Source organism: Syngnathoides biaculeatus, chromosome 22 (genome assembly GCF_019802595.1).
Source record: "Syngnathoides biaculeatus isolate LvHL_M chromosome 22, ASM1980259v1, whole genome shotgun sequence".
NCBI classification, from domain to species: domain Eukaryota; kingdom Metazoa; phylum Chordata; class Actinopteri; order Syngnathiformes; family Syngnathidae; genus Syngnathoides; species Syngnathoides biaculeatus.
In genome coordinates this window covers 2057671-2080995 of record NC_084661.1, presented here as the reverse complement: position 1 = coordinate 2080995, position 23325 = coordinate 2057671, and the positions used below count along the sequence as shown (strand labels likewise).

The window sequence follows — 23325 nt, the reverse complement described above, 5'->3', positions numbered from 1 at the left end:
GTGGGTGATCACGTTGTGTTTCCATGAGCTGTGTCTTTCTTTCCACTAAGGTCTGCTTCCTGTGTGTGGGCCATCTGGGTTGACTCTAGCATTAACATACACAGGTTTACACACATACAAACATACACTCACAGCATTTAGCACCAGGGAAAAAAGGTGTTGCTTTATCACTGCATCCCATTAGCTCGGCCCTTGTTGATATGGTAGGCTATTTGCACAGGCCGTACTCGAGCTAATTCGTGTGTTTGTTTATACATCTCTCTGATAGGTATCAATGCCCAGGCCCGTAAGCTGCAGAAGAGTCGCTCCAGAGTTAACTCTACCCTCATAGAGAGAACAATGAGTCAAAGCCAGAAACTTTGGAGGTGTAAAAGTGAGATAGACCTTATTGATGCTGATTCAGAGACCAAAGAGAATCAGGATCAAAGTGTGTCCCTAAATAGAACCTTAATGGAGAGCCGTAAGTGCCCAGAGGCAAGGGCAGAACTGAATGACATTGAACTTGTAGTTCCCTCTAAGGGGGATGGTAGGTCACAGGCTAAAACAGAGATCCTCTGTCCGTCGAGGCTGAGAGGTGAGCAGGAAAGAGAAGAGTCAGAGAGGGAGGAGACTGAAAGTAGCGACGATAACACTACACAGTATTCCATTCACCCACCTCATGACTGTCCGTACCTGCTGCTACTGCACGGCTGCAGCCTTGTACAGGTATCTCATTCACTAACACACACGGCTCTGGTCGGCTATTTGCACATGCGCGTAAAATGTATAGGCGGAATTATTCTGTATTTAACCAATCCCTGAGGGGAAGCAAGCAAATCTTATGTCAGGACCTTGTTGGTGGATTACAATTTCTGCTGATGTGGTATGATGTCACATAATTTACTGTATGTATTGTGGTTGAAAGAGCTAATGCAATCCATCATAGACATGCACTGGTGTAAATGTAGGCATAATTTATGGCAATTGGAGTAAACAGTTAAAAACTAAATTGGGCTATTCAGAATTTATATTTTAAATATCAACAACGTCTTTCTGAGAAGTCATAATGATAATTGTAAACATGAATAGTGTTCATTTATCTTGTACTATTTGTCTCCATAGGACTTCGTCATCTACCTACTTACAAGTCCAAGCAAATAATTTGAATTTTTATTCACAATAACTGTAATGTAAATGTGATGATGTAAATTTCTGTGTTCAGTTTTGCCCATTGAAAACTATTACATATATCTGCTGTGTCATTTCCCCTTGGACAAATTATCTCACTTTGGCCATTCATGTCTATCTATGGAGTTGTCATTACTGTTATTGTATCTGCAATTCAGTTTCAAACAACATGATTTACCAGTAGCTGCAACTGAAATTTAGATATCTGTATTCCAATTTGATATACTCTATATACATCATTTTTTCTACACATAATTCCATTTACCCTAACTTCATGCACCTAGTTCTAACTCAATTTAAAAGAATCAAAAAAGAGACATGTTCTCAAAATCAAATATCTGTAATTCACTACTGAATATCTACAAATGACTTGTAGATGTCTCAATATCTCATGAAAAATCCCGTTCACGTGGATAGGAAAAGTTAAATCATTTATCCTTGTTGTTGCATAGATCTGAAATAATTGTGAACTGGAAGAATGTAGTTGTTGCTGTTGTTCTGACACTGTCAATCAAAACGAAGGTTTATTATCTTTGAAAAGATATAAAGTTTAAAACAGCTCTTGTATTGATTATCATGGACTATGTAAATGGTCTTAATCTTGTGGCTTCTTCTTTGTTGGAGTAGCATCCTCATTTCTTTTTAATCCTTCCATTTTTTTTTTTTTACCCATTCATTCACAATTGTACTCAACCCCCCCCCCAAAAAAAAAAAAACCCTCAATGCTAACTACAGTCGAAACAATAATTTCCAGTTAAAGTGGTAATACTACTTATCCATGCAGTTTCTGTAGCACTTCTCATTATGGTTGCAGGTAAATGGAGCTTACCCAAGCAGACGAGCAAAAGTTGTCTACACCCTTTATTGGTCATGAGTCAATACAGGTCACATATACAAAAACGAACAGTCACAGATTCACACTTATGGGGAACTTAGTTTTACGTGGATATTGGAACATAGGGCTTGGCCAAAGTAAAATTCCACAAGAGGGCTTGAGCCAAGATTCCAAACAGGAACCACTCGACAATTCGACACATATGCTAACCACTAGTGCACTGTGCTGACCCCACTAATATAAACCCGATTCTTTTTTCCAGTTTATCGCTAAACTGTTCCATCTTCAGTTCAGATTTGATCCATGTCTGCCTCTACATCCGCTTTTGTCAGTTCACTTTCAAAAATTACATTTTTATTGTTATACTTCTTGGGTACTGTAAATGTCTTTCACCCTTCTGTGTTCGCCATGCCAAAGTAATATCCTCCACCACATTTTAACATGGCACACATTGCATAATACGAGCTGAAGACTGAAGTTAATGAAATGAAATTAAATCAAGAGTTTGAAATGAATACCTGATGGTTTCTATCAAGCATTGCACCATGATTTGATACAACTTGGAATAATAAATAATGTACAATTTGTACAGTATTACACCCTTCACCTTTTGGAAAACAAAATCGTCATCACACAAGTGTAACACTGTTCTCTGAAGAGAAACTAAATAACGTGAAATCAACATGAAAATCAGCAAACTGTAACAAGAAAAACCGTCAACTGTGTGATCAGGAAACTGTAAAACACAACTGTGTCGCTGCTTCCTGTCAGATTAACAGGATTTTGAACAGGATCAAACATGCAGGCCAATGCATTTGGACTAATTCATAACTGCTGTATTGGTAATTTTGAGACTTGGTTCACTTATTAAACGTGAAGGGGGTTATTTTTCACATATTTGAATGTGTTAAATCTATGTTGTACACATCACAAGGACCAAGTCAAACATAATCCTTGCACAGGTTTTCAGTATCTTTGTTACTGTGGGCAGAAAACACTCTTTGGGTACTCAGGCTTGCTTCAAGACTGAAATTCTAATACCCTTGCATGGCCACTCTTGTGAAGGTCCAAATCCATGTTTTAATATTGTTTTACCCACACAACTCAGCTCCATGGGAACACATCATTTCCAGGCATTAAGCGAGTCTGAGCCGTCACCAAGCCATACAGATACAGTAAAGCATACAAATGTGTTTTACAACAATACATAACAATAGTAATCATTTATAATTGGGCTGGTGATTAATCTAAATTTAATTGTAATTTTGATTTTAGCTTCTCATGATCATATAAACAAAGACAATTGAAGAAAAACAATCAATGAGCAAAATGTGCAGTGTTTGTGCCAAATTCCTGTTGTAAAAGCATCCTAAACACACCTATAGTATGTTGCTTGCAGCAAGCATATGGTGTCACTGAGTATGCCTTAAACTGTTTATTGACACTCCAGTTGGAGTCTACCCAACTGTAAAACTAAACACACAACAACAAAATTACACATTATATATTTAAACAAAAGACAGATCATTTTAGAACAAGGACCAGTTTAATTATATCACTCAATGAAAAATAACATTGACTGGCTTGCAAAAATTTGTATTAGATCATAGGAGTGAGTTACCTTCAAATAATGAATATTCACACACATATGCTGGAGTAACAGATACATACAGGTTAAACATAGTGTTATATATTGTTCCTAACCTGTAAAAAAATTAATTAAATGAACAGTTAGGCAGCACAGTTGAGCAGCTGTAGACCGTTGGCATCAAAGTTCTGAGGACCAGTGTTCAAACACCGGCCTCCCCCTGAGTGGAGTTTGCATGCTCTCTCCAAGCCAGTGTGATTTGAATATAAATCACAATCATCATGATTATCATTTTTTCTGTAATTACCCATCCCTAATTTATAATGTAACTGCAGATGAAATAGAGAACCTTGGGGTCATTGTCACCAATATGTGTGCAAGCAATAAACATCTGAAGCCTGTTAAATTCAAGTAAATGTAAGCAGAGGAACTGCTTTAACAGTTATGATGTTTGCTGTATTGAGATGGATCTTCTTCTTTTCCTTTCAGCTTGTCCCGTTAAGGGTCACCACAGCGTGTCATCTCAGATGAACGCATATTTTGGCACACCTTTACGTGGGATGCCCTCCCTGATGCAAACCCTCTGTATTTTAGCCAGGGAGAGAAGCTTACAGCACCTAGAATTCATAGGCTGTCTCCCATCCAAGTACTAACCAGGGCCAAATCCCCTTAGCTTCCGAAATCTGACGAGATTGGGGGTTCTCAGGATAGCATGGCCGTAAGCCTGTATTGAGATGGATATTTGCTGGAAATACAGTCAGGGAGAATGAGGTTTGAGTGGGAACTGAGGGACAAAAAGATGAAAATAGAGAGTAATAACACCAAAACAAAACATCCATCCATTTTCTATTCTTATGTCCTCATTAGGGTTACAGGTGAGTTGGAGTGGCTTACAGCCTGGACTGGTCTTTAGTTAATTACAGGTTATATACTACATAGACAAAACACCAGTCACACTCATAAATTCATATGAGTCTCCAATTAACAAATGTGTATTTATATAGTAAACATTTTTACATGTATTTACATTTTCAGGTTTGACATTTTTACATTAGCTTGCAGGAATAGAAATATTAAAAATAGCCCATTCAAAATGTAATTTAAAAGAGACTTACAATTTAAAACAGTTTTGTTCATAAGCCAGTTACATTGAAAAGTAAACATGAATAGTGTTCATTTATCTTGTACTATTTGTCTCCATAGGACTTCGTCATCTACCTACTTACGAGTCCAAGCATTGTCATAGGGCGAAAAAATGACAATGGAGATGTATCACAGGCGGACATTGTCCTCCTTGCTGATGATATACTTCCAAAACATTGTATTTTTCATCGCATTAGTACTGGCAAACCAACCATACTCTGCCCTTTTCCTGATGCTGTCGTCACCAAAAATGGCAATATATTAAAAGAGAAAATAGAGCTTTGCCCTGGTGATGTCATCGGGCTAGGAAAAAGCTACTTGTTTCTATTTAAGGATCCCTTGATTCACAAGGTAACAAATGTACAACAAACACTCACAGAGACACTACATTGGCAATATTATTATTATCATTATTATCTTAACATCATATCCAATTCTTTGTTGTTTCTTTCCGTAAAAAGGAAGTAAACAATACTACTCCAGAGCCCAGCTTGTCTACTCTCCCGTGGTCGTTTGGCTGCTCTACATCTTCTCCGAAAACACACCATAGAAGAGATGTGAAACTCTGCAACACTTGCAGTGACCTCCCAAGCCCGACCACCCAAAATTGCTTGAAGCGAGCCCCTCCATCTCTGAAATCACCGGAGGGTCACTGCCTGAGTTTGAACCACCGGGCAGACGATGAGCATTACATCATCAAACAAATAGTTGCAACTGGAAGGAGCGACGTCAAAGACGGACCATCCCTGAGTATTTCGTTTCTGCTGTGCCTCTGCATTCAGTATTCCGCCTCATATTTTCGGCCCTCAGACCTCAGACACCTCCTGCTGCTTATTGCAAGTGAAATTCAGAGCACTGTCTGGGTGAGTAGTGGTGGATCACTTTGATTCCTATTTTTAATGTCCTGAAATTCGTGTGAAAGGGGCCATACGGACTTAGGGTTTAACTCGTTTAACTCAATAAATACTTGCGTGCTTCTCTGACAAACCGTGTGGACTGATGTGCCAAAACTAATTATCCCATGCTAGTCAGGCATGAGAATTTTTATTGGATTATAAAAAAGATTCAGTTTTTTACAATTTTGGGGAAGTATCAACTTTGTAATGTGACATTCAAATTATCAATATCAACGGTACCTGTAGTGTGGGATTCGCGTTGGGCAACATGGGATTCTCCAAGGTGCCGTCCCGTTCCATGTTCAATTACAAGAACAGAAGGTCTTCAGTTAAGTTCCATTCCTTCAGCAGCCGAAAAAATGCTAATTTGTGTCAGAACGCATCGTAGTCCATCTCCCTGATGCAGTAGTAAAGTCATAATTATAATCAATATTCGTATCCGATACTGAGCCATAAATATTAAAAATGTAAAGACAAATTATGAAAGATCCTGTAAAGTGAAAAAAAATGTTTTCTAAATTTGACATACATACCATTTTTTTCTGCTCTCAAATGCTTGTATGCTGAATGGGCTAAAAGCACATCCCGTTTAACTGCCAACTGTCAGTCAAACACCACACATATTTCTTCCCTACACATCCGTACATTTGAGCCATTACAATATATCTGCTTAATGTGTCCCACCATGTCATGGCGGGTATTTCCAATACTCGACAAGAGACACTGGCCAACAGCTAGTTCGCTTGCTTACCAGAGATCCTCTTTGGGTATGGAATGACAGTCCACTTTGCCACCTTCTTACTTGAAGTTGTGTCGGTGTGGGTCCACATTACAGAGACTCAGCCTTTTATTAAACACAGCAACACACCTCATACCGAGCTAGTATCAGTGCCGTGAAAATGTATATCGTATAAACGTTTCTTCCTGCTGCATAACGATGTATTCTTATACAGCTGCATGAATTTGTTATCAAGTACATATTCCTTTATGTGCATAATGTTTAACTGCCGAGCCGACTTGTAGAGCATGTTTTTCATGAAAACTGTTGCTTCTTTGTTTCTTTTAAGGCCATTTGAATTTTAATGTTGCACTATACAGTCTTCCTCAATGAAAATAAAGCTGTTTCTAAAGGAATTTTCTGGGCATTGAAACAAACATTTGTATTTTGGAACTGATGTGTATTTAGTTTATTAAACAGGCCCTGAGGAGTGTATTATCCTTCTTGCTATAAACGCTTTATGTGAAACATGGTGATTGTTTTGTTCCGTATCTCATAAGAGGGGTACCCATACTGTATATATACCACAACACAACCAGTTGCTCCTCTATTTGTTTCCAGAAACTATGCCAGTACCTTCCTAAATGGCTGTTGTTCAGTTTCACGCCACAATCGCAGATTCTGTGGTTCGGCCGAACTCAGTGAGGACCACACACATACAGATTTGACTTTGGAAATACAGAACAGGTTTCACATTCGCAAAGGGTAGCCCGACCAGTTTTCTAGTTGATCAGGGAGGAAAAATAATTTTAACACAACCTATACCACAGGATAATTGGTCAGCATAATCCTACAGAGACATTTGACTGCAAGGAGGAAAAATGTTAATATGTGTCCCAATTAAATGTGTGTTTGGTTTGAAAACATGAGCTGGGCAAAGGTTTACCATTACAGCTGCCATAATGACATTTTACACCTCCGCTTCCCCCACAATGTACTTTTTTTATTGCAATATTGATATTTTGTTTTGTATATTTTCTCATGCAGGAGCAAACCAAGGAACTAGCTGCTTTTCACAAGGAAATGTAAGCCCTTATTCATGCTCCAGAGTTCATTTGCGTAATCATTATCAGCTCCTCCTGATGAAAGCTTATACCTGGATGTCCTGCGCCGTTTCAGCAACAAGGATATAATCTCAGGATTATTGCCCCTAGTGGTGTGGATGTCAAACAGCCTGGAGATACTACAGTTCATCCATTATCAGCTGCCTCTCATCTTGGAATGGAGAAGCCACGAGGAGAATGAAGAGGGACGAGAAGAAGGTGAGGATAAGAAGAAATTGTGTCAGTCATATTTTGAGATTATTCCGCAATCATCATTTCGCCAATGTTAGTAGAATTGGTGCAAACTTAATATGATTCACCATTAAACAATATTATCCATCCAACCATTTTCTGAGCCCCTTATTCTCATGAGGGTCACTGTCAGGTTTACCAATTAGACATTCATTAAACAGGACAAAAAGGAAGCAAAGACACCAGTTCAAGTTTGACAGGTTGTGAGGAGAGGAACAGTCTCGTACAATTCACCACTGCACTCTCTGATTATCCTCTCCTCAGCACCTCTATTTATTTGTTTTCAAAACACCCCTTATTTACATGGATGTTTCAAAAAGGAGACAGGGGAGAAAAACATAGTTGGAAACTGTCAGGGGCATGGCCTGGCCACTGCCGTGGGCGGTACTTCCTGCGAGGGACATAGCCAGGCCACTGCCCTGGGCAATGCCACCTCTGACAGCTGTCACAGCTGTCTTGCATTTTGGACACTAATAGACCAAGCACTTAAGTGTTGAATGTGTCATTGGCAGTCGCCAGTTTGTTGTGTCTGCTTTACTGCATCCCCGGATACTCCGCTACTGTGCGTAAGTCGCAAGTGTAGTGTAGAGCAATCCTTTGTCACAGTGAGACTGTACCGCTTTAGTTTGACCACGTCTTGTCCATGTTTCTTAGTTTGCCTCATAGTTATCTGACCTTGTGCACGTATTTGGATCTTGCCTGTTGCCTAGCGTTTTTATGCTACCACCTGTTTGGACTGTCTTTTCATGTTTGACCTCCTTCTGGAATAAAACCACTCTTAACATCATGCCCTTGCCTTGGAGTCCTGCATTTGGGTCCGCCCCCGTGACCCTGGCTTATGACAAAAACAAAGTGTACTTGTTTGTTCATGTGGGTGGAAGATTACTGAGTACTTGTGTGGTCATCATTTCTTTAACAGACAACAGGTGCTCCTGATTCCAACAGTTCGGATGATTAGATGTTCTTGTTCTAGTGCTATCTCTGGTTAAGCGTCTGCCACTTTATCTAAAGCAGAGTAAATCATTTCTTTATTGGAAGCATATGTATGATAATTATATACACAATTATTCCTACAGCCACGGAAGTGCTGGAGCCAATCCCGGCTGTCATCGCGCAAGATGCAGGGTACACCCTGAATTGGTTGTCAGGCAACTACAGGGCACATGGAGGCAGACAACAGTCAGACTCACAATCACACCTAGGGGCAATTTAGAGTCTCCAATTAATGCATGTCTCGAGGCTGTGGGAGGAAACCGTAGTACTCTGAGAAAACCTACGCAGACACGGGAGAACATGTAAACTCCACACAGGCGGGGCCAGGATTTCAACTCTGGACCTCAGAAGTGTGAGGGCAACACTCTAACCAGTTGCATCACCGTGCGGCCAAAACAATATTATTTTGGCCATCAATCAATATAATAGAGTTAATTTAAAACACAACACGTTTGGCATATCAGGATGCTGATAAGATTAGGAGTATTACATGTTTGAAGCTGTTTGAAGATGAATGTCTAGGAGGCCCAGTAGCTCAGTGGTTAGAACACTGGTTTGGTAAACCAGGGGTTGTGGGTTCGCATCCCACTGAGGCCTCCACTTCCTGAGAAGGGTTGCGTCAGGAAGGGCATCTTGTGTAAAAATTGGGCCAAACAAATATGTGCGTATCATCTGAGATGATACACTGTGGCAAACCTGAACAGGACAACCTGAAACAAATTTTCCTTACATCTTTTAGGCTGTCCGCAATTAAAAAATGCAATTGGCATGCTGACTGCAGGAATGTTGACCAGTGAAGTCAATGTGCATTTCTTTACCATAAACCCTCTCTCGAGGTCTTTCAATGAATTTTTCAGGATATCCAACTACCGCAGATCACATGTAACCGCACCAACAAAACACCTCCACGCCGCCTGATCATCTCCTGTGCAATAATAATGTTCTATTGATAGTATATTGATATGACAAAAACAATTTTAGACATTTTGCATTTATCTAAAATCTTGTTTGCATTCATCTCATGAATAATGTGGTTATAAATAGTAAGACGAGTAATAAAAATGTGCTGTGTTTATATTTTTGTTCCGTATAATTGCTTATATTTCAGACCTGCTGGGCTTACAGCTGTCATGTGTGCCCTCAGCCAGTGAAGAAACAATGGCAGCCCTGGAGGAGGTTATCTTGGTTACCTTCCAGCAGTGTGTGTATTACATCACCAAGGTACAAGGATAAATGTATACTTTAGCTCCAGATTAAACGTGATTAGATGCTATTAAAGTGTTAAGCACAAATATCTGAAACACAGGATAGCAACCTGAGTCTGTTACCAGCATTGATAAGCATTAGTATGGGAAAATTTACATGAAAATGTTTCTTCATTTGATCATGTATAGACACAAGTGGTTGATGTCCTTTGTGCAATGAAAACAAAACAATACAGGTTGTGATATGCTCTGTGTGTCCTACTTCTGGACAATTTTGCTTTTTGGACTTGGGTACAGCACTACTGTAACACAAATCAACCTTGTCCAAAGTGTTCCCACAAAGTTGGAAGCATACTAGAGATATTGTCCAAAATGTTTCTGTTTGCCTAAAGGAGACAGTTTTCAATGTTTCTCAGAATTTTAAATTTTTGAAAAAAATGTCAAAACTGTCTTTAAAGAAATACAGTGAGATGTTTTCAGTCGAAAAAATGATAAATCCACTAGGTAAGATTTTGCATTGCAATGTATATTTTGGCTTCATGGTAAAACTACCAATTGCTACCATAGAGAGGTACAACTTGTGTTGTAGCTTCATCTGGCTCCAGCACGATGAATGTGTTGTTCAAGAAAAATAATCAGTGACAGGCTAAGAAGAAAGGGCCTAGTTTGTTCCTGACAGCTTTCAAGTTGAGCCTCTGGCCACAGTGGCAGACCACACTGCGGTCATTGTGACACTGGTGAGAGACAAGACACCAAGGGCCTTTGTGTGAATCATTTGTACTGATGGAGCACTGCCGAGGTCTTCTTACTGTTGCCAAGGAATATTTGCGTTATATTATTCCATTCGGTCACTTACCAAACAAACTATCCTCTTTTAGAGTAATGGTAGTAATATGCGACTTATGAATAAACATATAGCTACCAGAAGAGTCTGCAACATTTTAAAGGTTCCATACTTTTGCAGTTTAGATGTCCATGGAGTGACTCTCTAGGTCTTAGCCTATATTAAGACTTAGTATAAATGTGTTACTTTTATTTTGAACAACACCATGGTTTTGTCATATAAATGTCCAGAAAAGGCACCTTTGAAAGCTCTTTCTGGTTGACCCACTTTTGTGACCACTTTGTGAATATTTGGCGAAGACCAACCCCTTTCTTCAGATTTGTTTCCTCTGTGTAGGAGACCATTTGTGAGAGAAAGTGTGTGTAACGTTGACATTAGTGGCTCGGGACAAGAGCACTAAGCAGAAATCTATGCGAGTGATGTAGATAAGTTCGAGAAATTCCAGTGACCTGATTTCAGGCCTCTTGGCAGAAAAACATCTGGCACTCAGGAATGTGTGAACAATTTGAACTTATATTTCATGTGTTTATTCAGGCAGCATTGGCCCAATATTAGAAACCAAATTCTAGAAAAAAATTGCTTTGAAAAAATAACGGACCTTTAAACTTATGATTGACGTTCATCCATCATCAATCTTCATCATCTATCTTTGATGTAAGCCTTCAAATAATTGAGACACTGTGAAACACTACAATGTAATTTTTGCTGAAAAAAATATGATGAATCTAAAAACTGGAAAAGAAAATAGATGTAAACCTATGGATTACTCTTATTGTGCTCATGGATCATTATTATTGTTTTTATTATGTATGGACTCTTTTTGTTCTCTAAGGTTGCTCACAGAAGGAGACGCATGAGAGGTGGTGGATTGACCATGCCCATGACCTCCCCCCAACCACCACCACCTCTCTCCCAGGAACAAATCCCAGACAATGCAAAACCACAACAGCGAAGAAAAACAAAACTACCTATCCTTGGCAGGTGGAAGGGGGCCCGGAGGAAGGCACAGTGACACTCACCACCCAAAGTGAGTTGCTTGGCTGGGCAGTTCAGGAGGTCGGGCAATCGGCGTGGAATAGTACCCGCCAGAACAGGAGCACGAGGTGATTGCTGCTGGCCACGTGCCACCAGAACATGAGCAGGAGGTGGCCGCCGGGTCTTGGGCCTCACCGGAACAGGAGCACGAGGTGGCAGCCGTAGCCCCGGCACCACTGGAACAGGAGCAAGAGGAGATAGCCAAAGGCCGGGTAGAGGATAGAACCCAAATGCAATAACTCCAAGGCAAGAGGTAGTTATAGTGGGAAGCTCAATTCAGGCTCGGTACATGGGAAGGGAGTCCAAAAAGGCAACAGTATCTAGAACGTGAGGCAAAATGGAAAGGTCCAGAAAACAAGGCAAGATCCAAAAAAGGTAGCAAGGTCATATTGCTATGAGACCAAAATCATGAAACACAAGAACTTCAATATGAGCTACAAGAAATGCTGGAACGTGGCAATGAGGCACAACTAAGCACACAAAGCACAATGAACTGACAAAGAACAACATGACACACAAGGCATATATGCATGGCAAAATTGACACAAGCAAGGTGCCGGTGGAGAGGCGGCTCCCAGGTCAGATGTGCATGAGGCAGTGGAATCATTATGCCCATGAGACAAGATGAAAATCCCATAAAATGAAGCTGGAATTCTAAACTTTTGTCTCTTATTCATGTTTTGATGTGAAACCCACATGTCTTAGGCATACTGTACAACAAAATACAAACAAATTAAGCATGCTGCATTTGGATCCTACCCTTTGTACCATGTTCATGACAAAATGAGCTGGCCAAAACAGAACCCAGCTCTTGTTCCTGCCTCAGTTGTGTCTGACCTCCAGCTACCTCTTGATCAGGCCTCAGTGGTGCTTGACCCGCAGTTGCCTGTCGCTCGTGCCATGCTTGTGCCGGACCCCCAGTCGCCTCTCATCCATGGCTCAGCGATGCCTCATCCCATGTCTCTGCGGTGCGCAAACAGCAGTGTCCGCCACCTCTCGCACCTGCCTTGGGGATGCTTTGCCTGCAGCTGTCACCTGTTTCTGTTTGGATCCTGCTCTGCCATTCAGACCCTCCTCACGGACATCTGCCTGAGTGGCCCTGTAGGCACTCTGGCGCTTTGCATCCTAGCCGACCTCCTGAACTCCTTGGCCAAGCTCCTCACTTTGAATGGCCTGGATGTCCACCCGACAGATTGGGGTGACGGGTCTCTGCCCTCCTCTTGGCCCCTTTCCACCCGCCCCTGGTCAGTGTTTTGTTTTTCATTTGTTTTGTCGTGTCTTGGGAGGGGGTACTGCCAGGGGCATGACCAGGCCACTGCCCTGTGGGCGGCTGCCTCCAACAGCAGCTCTTCATCTGCGCCTCCTTGGCTATAATTATGCCATGTATTTAACACTTGTGTGTTGTGTTACTGGTTGCCTGTTTGTTGTATGAGACTGCATTAGTCTGCTAAAGTATACAAGCTTCTTGATGTGTATTTGCCTCATTGTCACAGTCAGCGTTCCTTTGCCATCACAGTAAAGTCTAGTTAATCTTGTTTTTGCCTAGTCGTTATCTGACCTCGTTTTCATGTTTTTGACCATTGCCTTTTTTTTTAATTTGCCTTTGTTGGACGGCCTGTTTGTGTATGACCTCTGCCTGGAAAAAAAAAACACCCTCAAAATAATGTCACTGCCTCGGAGTGTCCCATTTGAGTCCCACCCCTTGTCACAAGGTCGTGACACAGCTGCTTAGTATCAGGTGCTAATCTGGTAATGCTGTTCTGAATTTCCAATTTATTTGATTTTTGTCTTTTGAATAATGGAGAGAGGGAAAAAGGGTTTAGATTTATCAAGATGCCCATGTCTGGAGGAAACAATCACATGGGTTATGCGAGCTTGTCATGTCATCCATCATCCATCAAGCTTTCCATCACACTACAGGATGAAATCCTGCTCGATGCCCAAATGAAATAATAATATGGGAGTAGAATAGTAAAGAATGTGAAGTCTCCAATGACTAGCAACGGCCTCTCAATTATGGCCTAATGATTAAGTGAAATGTCAAGACTTCCCCCTTACTAGTTAGAATATGATGTCTATACATATTGTCCACCCAGTCTGACCCATTTGAAGTTGTTATATGTGGAGATGTCAGTGAGTAATCGATGGTGTACGTCAATTTTATTTGTCCTTTCACAAAGAAAAGGCAAAATGTCTATTTTGATATTTTTTATATACAATGATCCACTGTGCTGAATTTTGCTGCGGCGTGGGAAACAACAGGCGCCATTAATGACAAAATGTTTCAAATGAGCACGTTTGTTGATGGATACGTGCACATTTCTTCAGACTTGTGGCTAGACTGTTTATTTGCCCATGATGATGAATGCAGAATTTTGACTGTCAGACAATACAGGTCTTTGGATGACTGTGGTAAATCAGGCATCGAGCTTGGTTTAATACTTGATGCTTGGAACCACTTAGCGCCATTTTCCAACCAGAAAACATGGTATTTTTCCCATTTCAATTGTCTCTTGTGTAATGGGAGCTGTGGCAGTCTACTTCCATTCTGCCTTTTTGTTCAGTCTTTCCCCGCCCACCCTGAGTTCCACAGTGAAAGTAAAATGATATGCTCAGGGCGGATTCCTTCAGAACTCTTCACTCAGCAGTCTTGTTACAGCACCATGCCAAGCCCGCATAAGCCATATTCAGCTTTTTTGGAATGTGAATCTACTGCTGGTGTTGGCCTTAGTGGGTGTAAGAGCGAGATTGCTGGGGAAAGGGGATGTCTGTGTACAATTAGCCTAAACAGAGCTGTCATTGTCCATGCTTACTTTGTGGAGTAGCAAGGACCTCTTAGTTGAGAGAGGAAGGAAAACGCCTTCATTTTTGCTGATTCTACTGGTTTTGTCTAATCTTCCATCAATAATGTCACTGTGTTAAAAGTGGAGGGGCATATTAAGTGAAAGCAACATGGGGTGGTCTGTAATCTGTTTCAGAGGATTGATGATCACAGCAACAAAGTTAACTTTTAAAACCTTACATTGTCCACAATTGAAATGTGTCACTAACAGTATGTAACACAGATTACCTGATTGATTCTGTCTTTCCAGGTCCTGTACCCAATCCTGCCGGGCTTTATAGACTGCAACTCATTCCAGGAGGGTCTTGACGGACACTTTCTAACTAGCGAGGGGGCTCCACTCCTGGATGGGAGTGGGCTGACAGTCTCTGATGAAGTTCAGCAGGTTGTGGAGGTTCTGTCTAGAACCCAGAGACTAATGTTAGACTGTCAGCTCCACCCAGAGATTTCAACACAACTTATTGCCTTCCTTTTCTACTTCATCAATGCATCGCTTTTCAATTTACTCATGGAGCGAGGTACCAATCCATGAGCACCGTCACACATATGTTCAATCACATGGTTTGTTGTGCGACAAACCACAACCAATGAAGAAAATGTTTGCCATTTTATAAGTTGTCATCTTTCTGTTTATTGAAGTGACCGTTGTTGGGTTTTCTTTCTTCACCTGAAGAATTGAATGCCCATTCGGGCATACTGTACAATACAGCCTTCCCCCATTATTTGCAGGAGTTATGTTCTTTACACCCCTGCAAATAATGAAAATCCACAAATAATGGATGCAGTATTGATACACATAAGTTACACTATCAGTATGCATGCTAGTTCATGTTCTGTAGTGTAAACCACCATATCAAGGTGCTCACGAAACAGTGAGGACCAATTGGATTTCATTTCTGTCAAGCAGAAGAAGCTTACATTGCCCAACACGCTGACAGGGTAGGCAGGTCATTCCTGACAATGTTGCACAAACTCACAGGGTCACATCGAAACTGAAAATGATCACACCACAGCAGAGTGGCATAACCACCAAATAATAAAACAATTAAGAGAATAACTCACGAAATAATTGACACATAACACGCACTTTAAACGCTATTTACATACTCCCAGCATGCTTTGGAGCACAATGGAAGTTCTTAGTGCCACACCAGCATGTCGCAAAGCATGACCATTATTATCAAGGGTAAACATGAAGAGCCTGTATAGCTTGAGATGGTCTACCTTGCCCAGATTGCTTTGCTATCTAAACACAGGTGGTTCATGTATGTGAATTGTGCCATTGAATGTCGCAGCCAGACACCCCTCACTCATTGAATCACATTGGAAAATGGCACAAAGTGAATAGATGGATGTTATAGTTTCAATTTTGGTTTGATTTTATGGTTTTGTACGCAACGCGGAATGTGTGTGCACGTAGACCAGATAGTTGCACACACGGGCAGCTTGGGGGGAACAGTGGTTAGCACCCGCTGCGGAAGATGGTCAAGATGGGGCCGGAATTTGAACCTCGGTCCTCAGAACTGTGAGGCCAACATTCTACAACTGCTCCACTGTGCCAGCCTATTTAAGATATCTGTATTTTATTGGCTCTATAATACTTCCATTTAACACCATTGGGTCTGCATGGAGGCGGCAAGGTGGTGCAACTGGTTAGAGCTTTGGCCTCACAGTTGTGAGGACCGGGGTTCAAATCTCGGCCCTGCCTGTGTGGAGTTTGCATGTTCTCTCCGTGCCCATGCGAGTTTTCTCCAGGCACTCCGGTTTCTTCCCACATCCCAAAAACATGCATCAATTGGAGACTCCAAATTGCCCCTAGGTGTGATTGTGAGTGCGACTGTTGTCTGTCTCCATGTTTCCTGCGATTGGCTGTCACCTGGTTCAGGGCGTACCCTACCTCCTGACCAATGACAGCTGGGATTGACTTCAGCACTCCCACAACACTTGTAAGTGTCTCAGAAAATGGATGGATGCAAGGCTCTGCATGGAAATTGGTGTATAGTCAGGATCACCTAAAACAACAAGTCAAGACAAATGCCACACTGTTAAATATTTATTACTACCAACACTTATACTCATCCACCACCTGCAAAAAATCCCAAGTATTGAGGAATGTTTGCTGTTGGTTAGATTACCTCAATCAGGTGACGCTCTGCGAAAGCATCCAACCAGCCATTATCTGAGCCGCTCATCCTCACAAAGGTCACGGGAGACTTGGTACAAATCCCAGCTAGCTTCCGGCGAAAGGCAGACTCCACCGTGAACTGGCTGCCAGTCAGTCGCAGGGCAGATCTCAACACCATCACTGAGTGGGAATCGATCCCACCAAAACCACACCAAAGTCAGGCATGTACCACTATACCTTCAGCGACTCTTCTGCGAAATCAGCAATTGGCTAATATCTCTTGACCTAAACAATAATGTTATGTTAATACAGTACTTATTCATGAACATTAAGGATTTGTCATGGCTAGAACCCAAGGCTAAACCCAAAATGCACAACTCACGAGACCAAGTACAGTTCGGGAAGAGTCTTTTAGTCCAAGGTCGAAACACAGGCAAGCGGTCCAAAGAAGCAGCAGTACCAAAATCAGCAGGCAAGAAGGATGGGTTGTTAACGAGGCAGGGTTCGGTACACAGGGTAGCAAGGACATAGACAAAGGTTTGTGGGAACGTGACATAGTAGTACAACGATCTGGCAAAGACCAGACCGCCCGCGTGGCATTACATACCTGAGCCGTAATCACTAAGACGAGACGCATCTGCTGATTGGAGCAGGTGTGTGCCGCATCGGGGACAGACACAGGATTAAAGTCCTCATTATGGCAAAAGTTCAGCATTGCGTGGGATAATGCATCCTGGGAATAACACAATTTAATAATTTTGCTGCTTTCAAATTTATCCTCACATTTGGTGGCACCACTGAATGTATTGTTTTAGTACAGAAAATTGTGTAATACAATATTTTAATTTTATTTTTCAATTTTTTTTGAGGCAGCACGGGGGCGCAGTTATAGAGCATTGGCCTCATAGTTCTGAGGACTGGGGTTCAAATCCCAGCCTTCCCATGTGTGTAGTTTGCATGTTCTCCCCCTGCCTGCATGAGTTTTCTCTGGGAACTCCAGTTTCCTCCCACATCCCAGACTCTCACTTTCCCATAGGTGTGATTATGAGTACAATTGTTGTTTGTCTTTGGGCCCTGCGATTGACTTGCAACTTGTTCAGGGTGTACCCCGCCTCCTGCACGATGATTAGGATTAGGTTCTCCGCACTCCCGCAACCTGTGTGAGGATAAGCGGCTTAGAAAATGGATGGATGGATAATTTTTTTTGTACAGAAATACTGTAACTGTGTGACCAATCAACTAAAATCCCATGATGCAGTGAAAACTGCAGCTACCCGTATTTACTGTATTATCACTTTAAAGTATTTTACTGTATGGTATGTGGTAAATAACTATAATTTACAGAAATGTCTAACAGTGCAGACTAAAGTTTGCACGATCACACATAGAAATAAAATGTGGGGGAAATGTAGCAATGAAAAAACATCATTATCGGGAGCTGAAAGTCATCTTTTCCTTTTTCTCGAAACAATTTCATGACAAACTAAATCAGAAGTAATTTTTTTCTGTAAATCTAAGATCACCACAAAGTATGAATATGAATGCGTATTAGCCAGACAGAACAGAAGAAAAAAAAATCGTCTCAAGAATCCAGTGGGAAATTACTGTATCTTAAAGGGGTGTTGGATTGCATTTCAGAAATATGTGTGGTTGCAAAATTCTGTGACACAGTAGACACAATTGGGCCTAAATTTTATATTACTGCAGACAACATCTTTGACAAATTGTGGCAATTGCACAATCTGCCACGGTTAGATTCCCACAAGTCAGTGTCAAAGGATGGCATCAACTAATCTACTGAGTGATTTTACAACAATTGCATACTATGTTGTGTTTGTATCCAGTTGTAGTGGTGCTGTATACAGTGCATTCGGTGTACCCATTACTGTAAATTTTGCAAATGAATCTGCATACACAGGCAGAGTTAAAAGACAAGTGATTCAGAGGGAAGCCTGATCCCTCTAAGTCTGATGAGACCTCAGTCAATCAAGTACTGCAGTCAGAATGTACAATACTAAGTGAATCTGATTCCTTTTGTTCACATTGCCAACTTCTCTGTGGATTTATGCGCAGCAAAATTCTGAGTTTATGTGGACTGCTGAATAGGAAATTGTGAAAACACTGGGATTGGAGGTATATTACTGCATGTCTTTAATGGCGACAGTTGATTATGTGCAGATAATGTTTTACAAAGTAATAATAATACATGATGGACACACATTATTGTCAACATACCACACAATTGTATAGAACGTTGTCCCTAAACCAACTTCTCCAAAAGTCACTCAGTTGCTCTTTGGACCAAAACGAAACATCAGTGCCTGCAGGACCATGGAATAAATAAGGAACACGTTTCACACAGTAACAGCATGATTCATTTAGGGTGTATTTTTTCATGACATTTAACATAAATTCCGGGTAGGAGAGGAGAGAAATGACAGGAAACGTGTGGTACATGACACACTGCAAATATTTGACCACTGGAATTCAACCACTATCAATATACCTTTTGTGGTTGTTAATATTTTTTCCATTAAATAGCATTTGACATTTTCACTGTTGATGTTGAGAAACATTGACTATCTATAATCTTAGCCTTAATTTTGATTGAGTTTTTGTTTTTATGCTGAATCAGTAGTTCTCATATGAATCTTGTCATGTTGTAATCAAAGACAGATGAGGCAGGAAATATTAAAGCCAGCCCCATGATGAAAATGGAGCTCACTAAATTGTCCTATTGACGTCGTAACCAATTTCAAAGAGGGCTTTTTCTTGATGTCTTGGCAGGCTCAGAGCCAGGTTTCTATCAGCAGTCTACAGGGATTCACATACGGACCAATTTTGACTTACTCCTGACCTGGTCCCAGACAAGTGGATTGGGAAAACTGGCTTTCAAGCACACATGCACACTCTCATCAGCTATCAATCTTCTTTCTACGCCAAGGAAAATTTTACTCCAGGTGAAAACATACACACACACACACACAAGATGATAATCAATAAAGAAAACTATGCATTTTTTCTTCATTTAAAATGCGTCCCAGATGTTAATCCCCACAAATAAATGATTCAAATTTACTTAACTCACCCTATTTTTTTGTCATGCTGAAAGCCCATTTGAAATGGCAGCGCAATCTTATGTAAGTTAGCCATCTTACATTCAACAGTATTTGTATACAAGCACGTAAAAAGTAAATTTTCCATAATGTATAGGACCTAAATTCAATCCAGACCCTCCCTGTGTGGAGTTTGCATGTTCTTCCCGTGCCTGCGTGGGTTTTCTCCACGCGCTCTGGTTTCCTCCCACATCCCCAAAACATGCAACATTACTTGGAGACTCGAAATTGCCACTAGGTGTGATTGTGAGTGCAGCTGTTTGTCTCTATGTGTCCTGCGAAAGACTGGCAATGAGTTCAGGGTGTATCCTGCCTCCTACCCGTTGACAGCTGGGATAAGCTCCAGCACTCCCACGACCCTTGTGAGGATAAGCGGCTAAGAAAATGGATAGATGGATTGATGGATGTGAACTGAAATAGCCACTCAATATGTTTGGAGTTCATATTTTATTGATTTTATTATTCATCTTAAAAGCAGACAGCATGGTGTTATGATTGGTGAGCACATCTGCCTCACAGTTCTGAGATCCCAGTTTCCGTATTTTCAGTCTAAACCCAGGACGTTGAGTTATGTTATTTTGACTCATAACAGCCATCTGTGCAATTCTGTTCTACAAAACAATGGCATGTGTCAGGTTTGGGCTTTCAAGGTGCTGGATGTAAGGAAATGAAGGACCCAATTAAAGGGTAGCAGGGAAGAAAGGCAGGAGTGTGAGAATCTCAAAATGGTGTTTAATTCCAAAAACAAAGGCAAACAAGGGCCGGGGAGGCAGAAAATGACAAATTAACAATGTAAAAAAGTAAAGTTCCAAAGAAATAAATAAAGGATAAACTCATCAAAACATAAAATGACTTGGGAAAAATTGCTTATAGCAACAGCCGGCACACATGTAACAATGGCAGCAACACAGATTGAAGGAAAGAAGCAAACTAAAAACTAAAAAAGGACGGGACAACAAGGAACAGCCAGACAAGACATGAGTGGCTGGAGAGAGCTGATTGGTTGACAGAAGGTTGAGGGTTGACAAGAACAAGTGTAAATAGAAACTAAACGAGAACACAAAACATTAACAATATGGGACACATGAAACAAAACTTAATATACTGGCCAATGGGATAGGCTCCGGCACTCATGTGATCCTGTGAGGATAAGTGGCTTGGAAAATGAATGGATGGAATCCAAACCAAAACACAGACCATGACAGCATGAAAACAGAAGGTCAGAAGATTTACAAAGCAATTCTTCCATCCATTTCAAAACCCATCTATTTTCACTATGAATTGTCCTCATTAGGGTTACCGGTGAGTTGCAGCCTATCCCAGCTGACTTTGCGCACGAGGCTGACAGAGTACACCGGGGACTGGTCGCCAGCCAATCACAGGCATACGGTGCAAACAAACCAAACCACAAACAGTTCACACTCACATTCACACCTTCAAGGAACCTAGCATGCATGGTTTTAGAATGTGGGAGGTGCCCAGAGAAAACCCACAAAAGTACAGAGAAAGGAGGAAATCTATATAACTACTGGGAACAAGGCACATTACATTAACAAAGCTCGTAGTGGCCCAAGACGTTTGCACGCTAATCAGTGGACATACTTGTACAGCACTTTGACTCACGCAGTTTATATGTGTACGTACATGTAGACCTCTTGGGCATCATTACGATCTGACTTCCCTGCCCTGAATGCAGCTCAGCTGAACCACCTGCTCAGTTTTTACAGCCCAGCATGTCCCACTCGGCATACATGGACTCCGTGTGCCCAGGACCAAATGGAAGCGTACAGAACCGGTGAGAGTTGGACAAACTACAGTACAGTATTTTTCTTTACAACAGTGATTATTTTTCTTTATGCCATTATATTCTATATGCTTTTTCTGTTTTCAGAGGATATCCTGCATAATTTTGATACCCACCATGCTCTAATGCTACCAGATGGGGATTACCAGTTCATGGTGGGAAGGGAAGTCTCAGATTCAAGCTTGGTTGAAGACTTAAACAAGCTCAAATTATTTATCTTCAACCTTTCCAATTTGCAGTCTGATGGAGTCACGGCTACTGGCAAGCACCAGGTAATTGGAACATGTTTTATGTCTCCAATCAAATAGTAGAGCAGCATGATGTTCTAGTGGTTACTCTGCTACACAGTTCTGAGGTTCGGGATTCAGATTTTGCTCCTTTCTGTCTGGAGTTTGGATTTCCTCTCAGTGCTTCCTTGGGTATTTTCCATTAGTCTGGCTTCCTCCCACAATGTGAATGTGATTGAATGTTTGTCTCTGAGTACCCTGAAATTGGCTGGGCCCAGTATATTCTCAGTCACTTGGACGTCCTGACCACAGACTTCAGGTTGCCTGCCTCTTAATTGGCTATCGTCATTCCATTTCACAATCACAGAGTTCATAGGTCATCTGAACTTAGTTTTGACTACACCATAAGGATTTGCAATCCTAAATATTGAACAGGTTTGTTTATTATTGTCATTCTGATTGTTAACCGATATACATGCAGAGTGGGAAGGAAAAATGATGTAACAATACACCTGTATACTGTATGTACAAAGCATAAATGCCCTAGTTTCTCATTCCCAAAGAAATCTTGAAAAAATATGTATTGGCGATATCATTCCTTAATTAACATAATTTAGTCCCATGTCCTTCCCTACTTCTAATACCTTTTGTATTTCAGGGTGTCACAAATGAGGCCAAATCCAGACAGGAAACAATGGATACAACACCAGTACAGATGGCGTTATCTCAGCCAACCGTCCAAACTCTACCATCAACCTCTAGTTCGCCCCCTTCAACTTCCCTTCTCGCCTCCATCCAGTACCAAGATGAGTTCAACTCCTGTGGTGCCCACCTTTTGTCACAGAAGCTTCAGAATCTCGAGCTACAAAAAAGAAAGATGGAGAACACTGACATGAGGAGGTCAGCACTGGACCCCTCCTGTCTCCTTACCCCACCCAACACCCCCCAGAGCTTGGATCCTGACAATTTGCCTAAGGAAGACCAAGACACACATCCTTGGTCCTCTGATGTTGGTGCACATGACGAAGGTACTTTAGAACTTAACCTGTTGTGATTCTTTGCTTATATTCTTAAAGAATAACTTTGAATACTCTCTCTTTAGGTGGCTTAATGTTCGAATGTCTGGCTGCACTTAAAGTTGAGCAATTTAATCAAGATTACACGAGTGTGAAAAGGATTTTCGAACTCATAGAGGAAGAGGAGGAGGAGGCAGAAGAGATGAGCAACCATTTTGATGACAACAACGATGAGATCTTCAGTTTGGAGCTGGAGCGTGACAGAAACGGTCTTGGTCTTGCTCTGGTCGACACAAGGGTTAGTTTATGGGATTCTTTTTCCTAACTCCGTCATAAAGAAATTGGATGGATGAAAAAACAACAATACCACAAAGTAAAACTAAATATCAATGTGGACTGGTAGATGTCTTATAAAT

The 23325-nt window shown here is 41.2% G+C and overlaps 1 protein-coding gene and 1 long non-coding RNA gene across 2 annotated transcripts in view; one reads left to right on the top strand and one right to left on the bottom strand.

Moving 5' to 3' along the window:
* Positions 1-23325, top strand: part of radil2b (Ras association and DIL domains 2b) — a 41879-nt gene that overhangs the window by 15570 nt on the left and 2984 nt on the right. The window contains exons 5-16 of the mRNA XM_061809767.1: positions 269-705; positions 4794-5084; positions 5195-5596; positions 7395-7432; positions 7527-7669; positions 9804-9916; positions 14872-15139; positions 19534-19706; positions 21513-21657; positions 21754-21938; positions 22552-22921; positions 22996-23207. Coding sequence (XP_061665751.1) covers positions 269-705; positions 4794-5084; positions 5195-5596; positions 7395-7432; positions 7527-7669; positions 9804-9916; positions 14872-15139; positions 19534-19706; positions 21513-21657; positions 21754-21938; positions 22552-22921; positions 22996-23207 — 2777 coding nt within the window. The remainder of the gene's footprint in view (positions 1-268; positions 706-4793; positions 5085-5194; positions 5597-7394; positions 7433-7526; positions 7670-9803; positions 9917-14871; positions 15140-19533; positions 19707-21512; positions 21658-21753; positions 21939-22551; positions 22922-22995; positions 23208-23325) is intronic.
* Positions 18860-23325, bottom strand: part of LOC133495296 (uncharacterized) — a 54287-nt gene continuing 49821 nt past the window's right edge. Inside the window, exon 3 of the long non-coding RNA XR_009793540.1 lies at positions 18860-19067. This is a non-coding gene — a long non-coding RNA (uncharacterized LOC133495296). The remainder of the gene's footprint in view (positions 19068-23325) is intronic.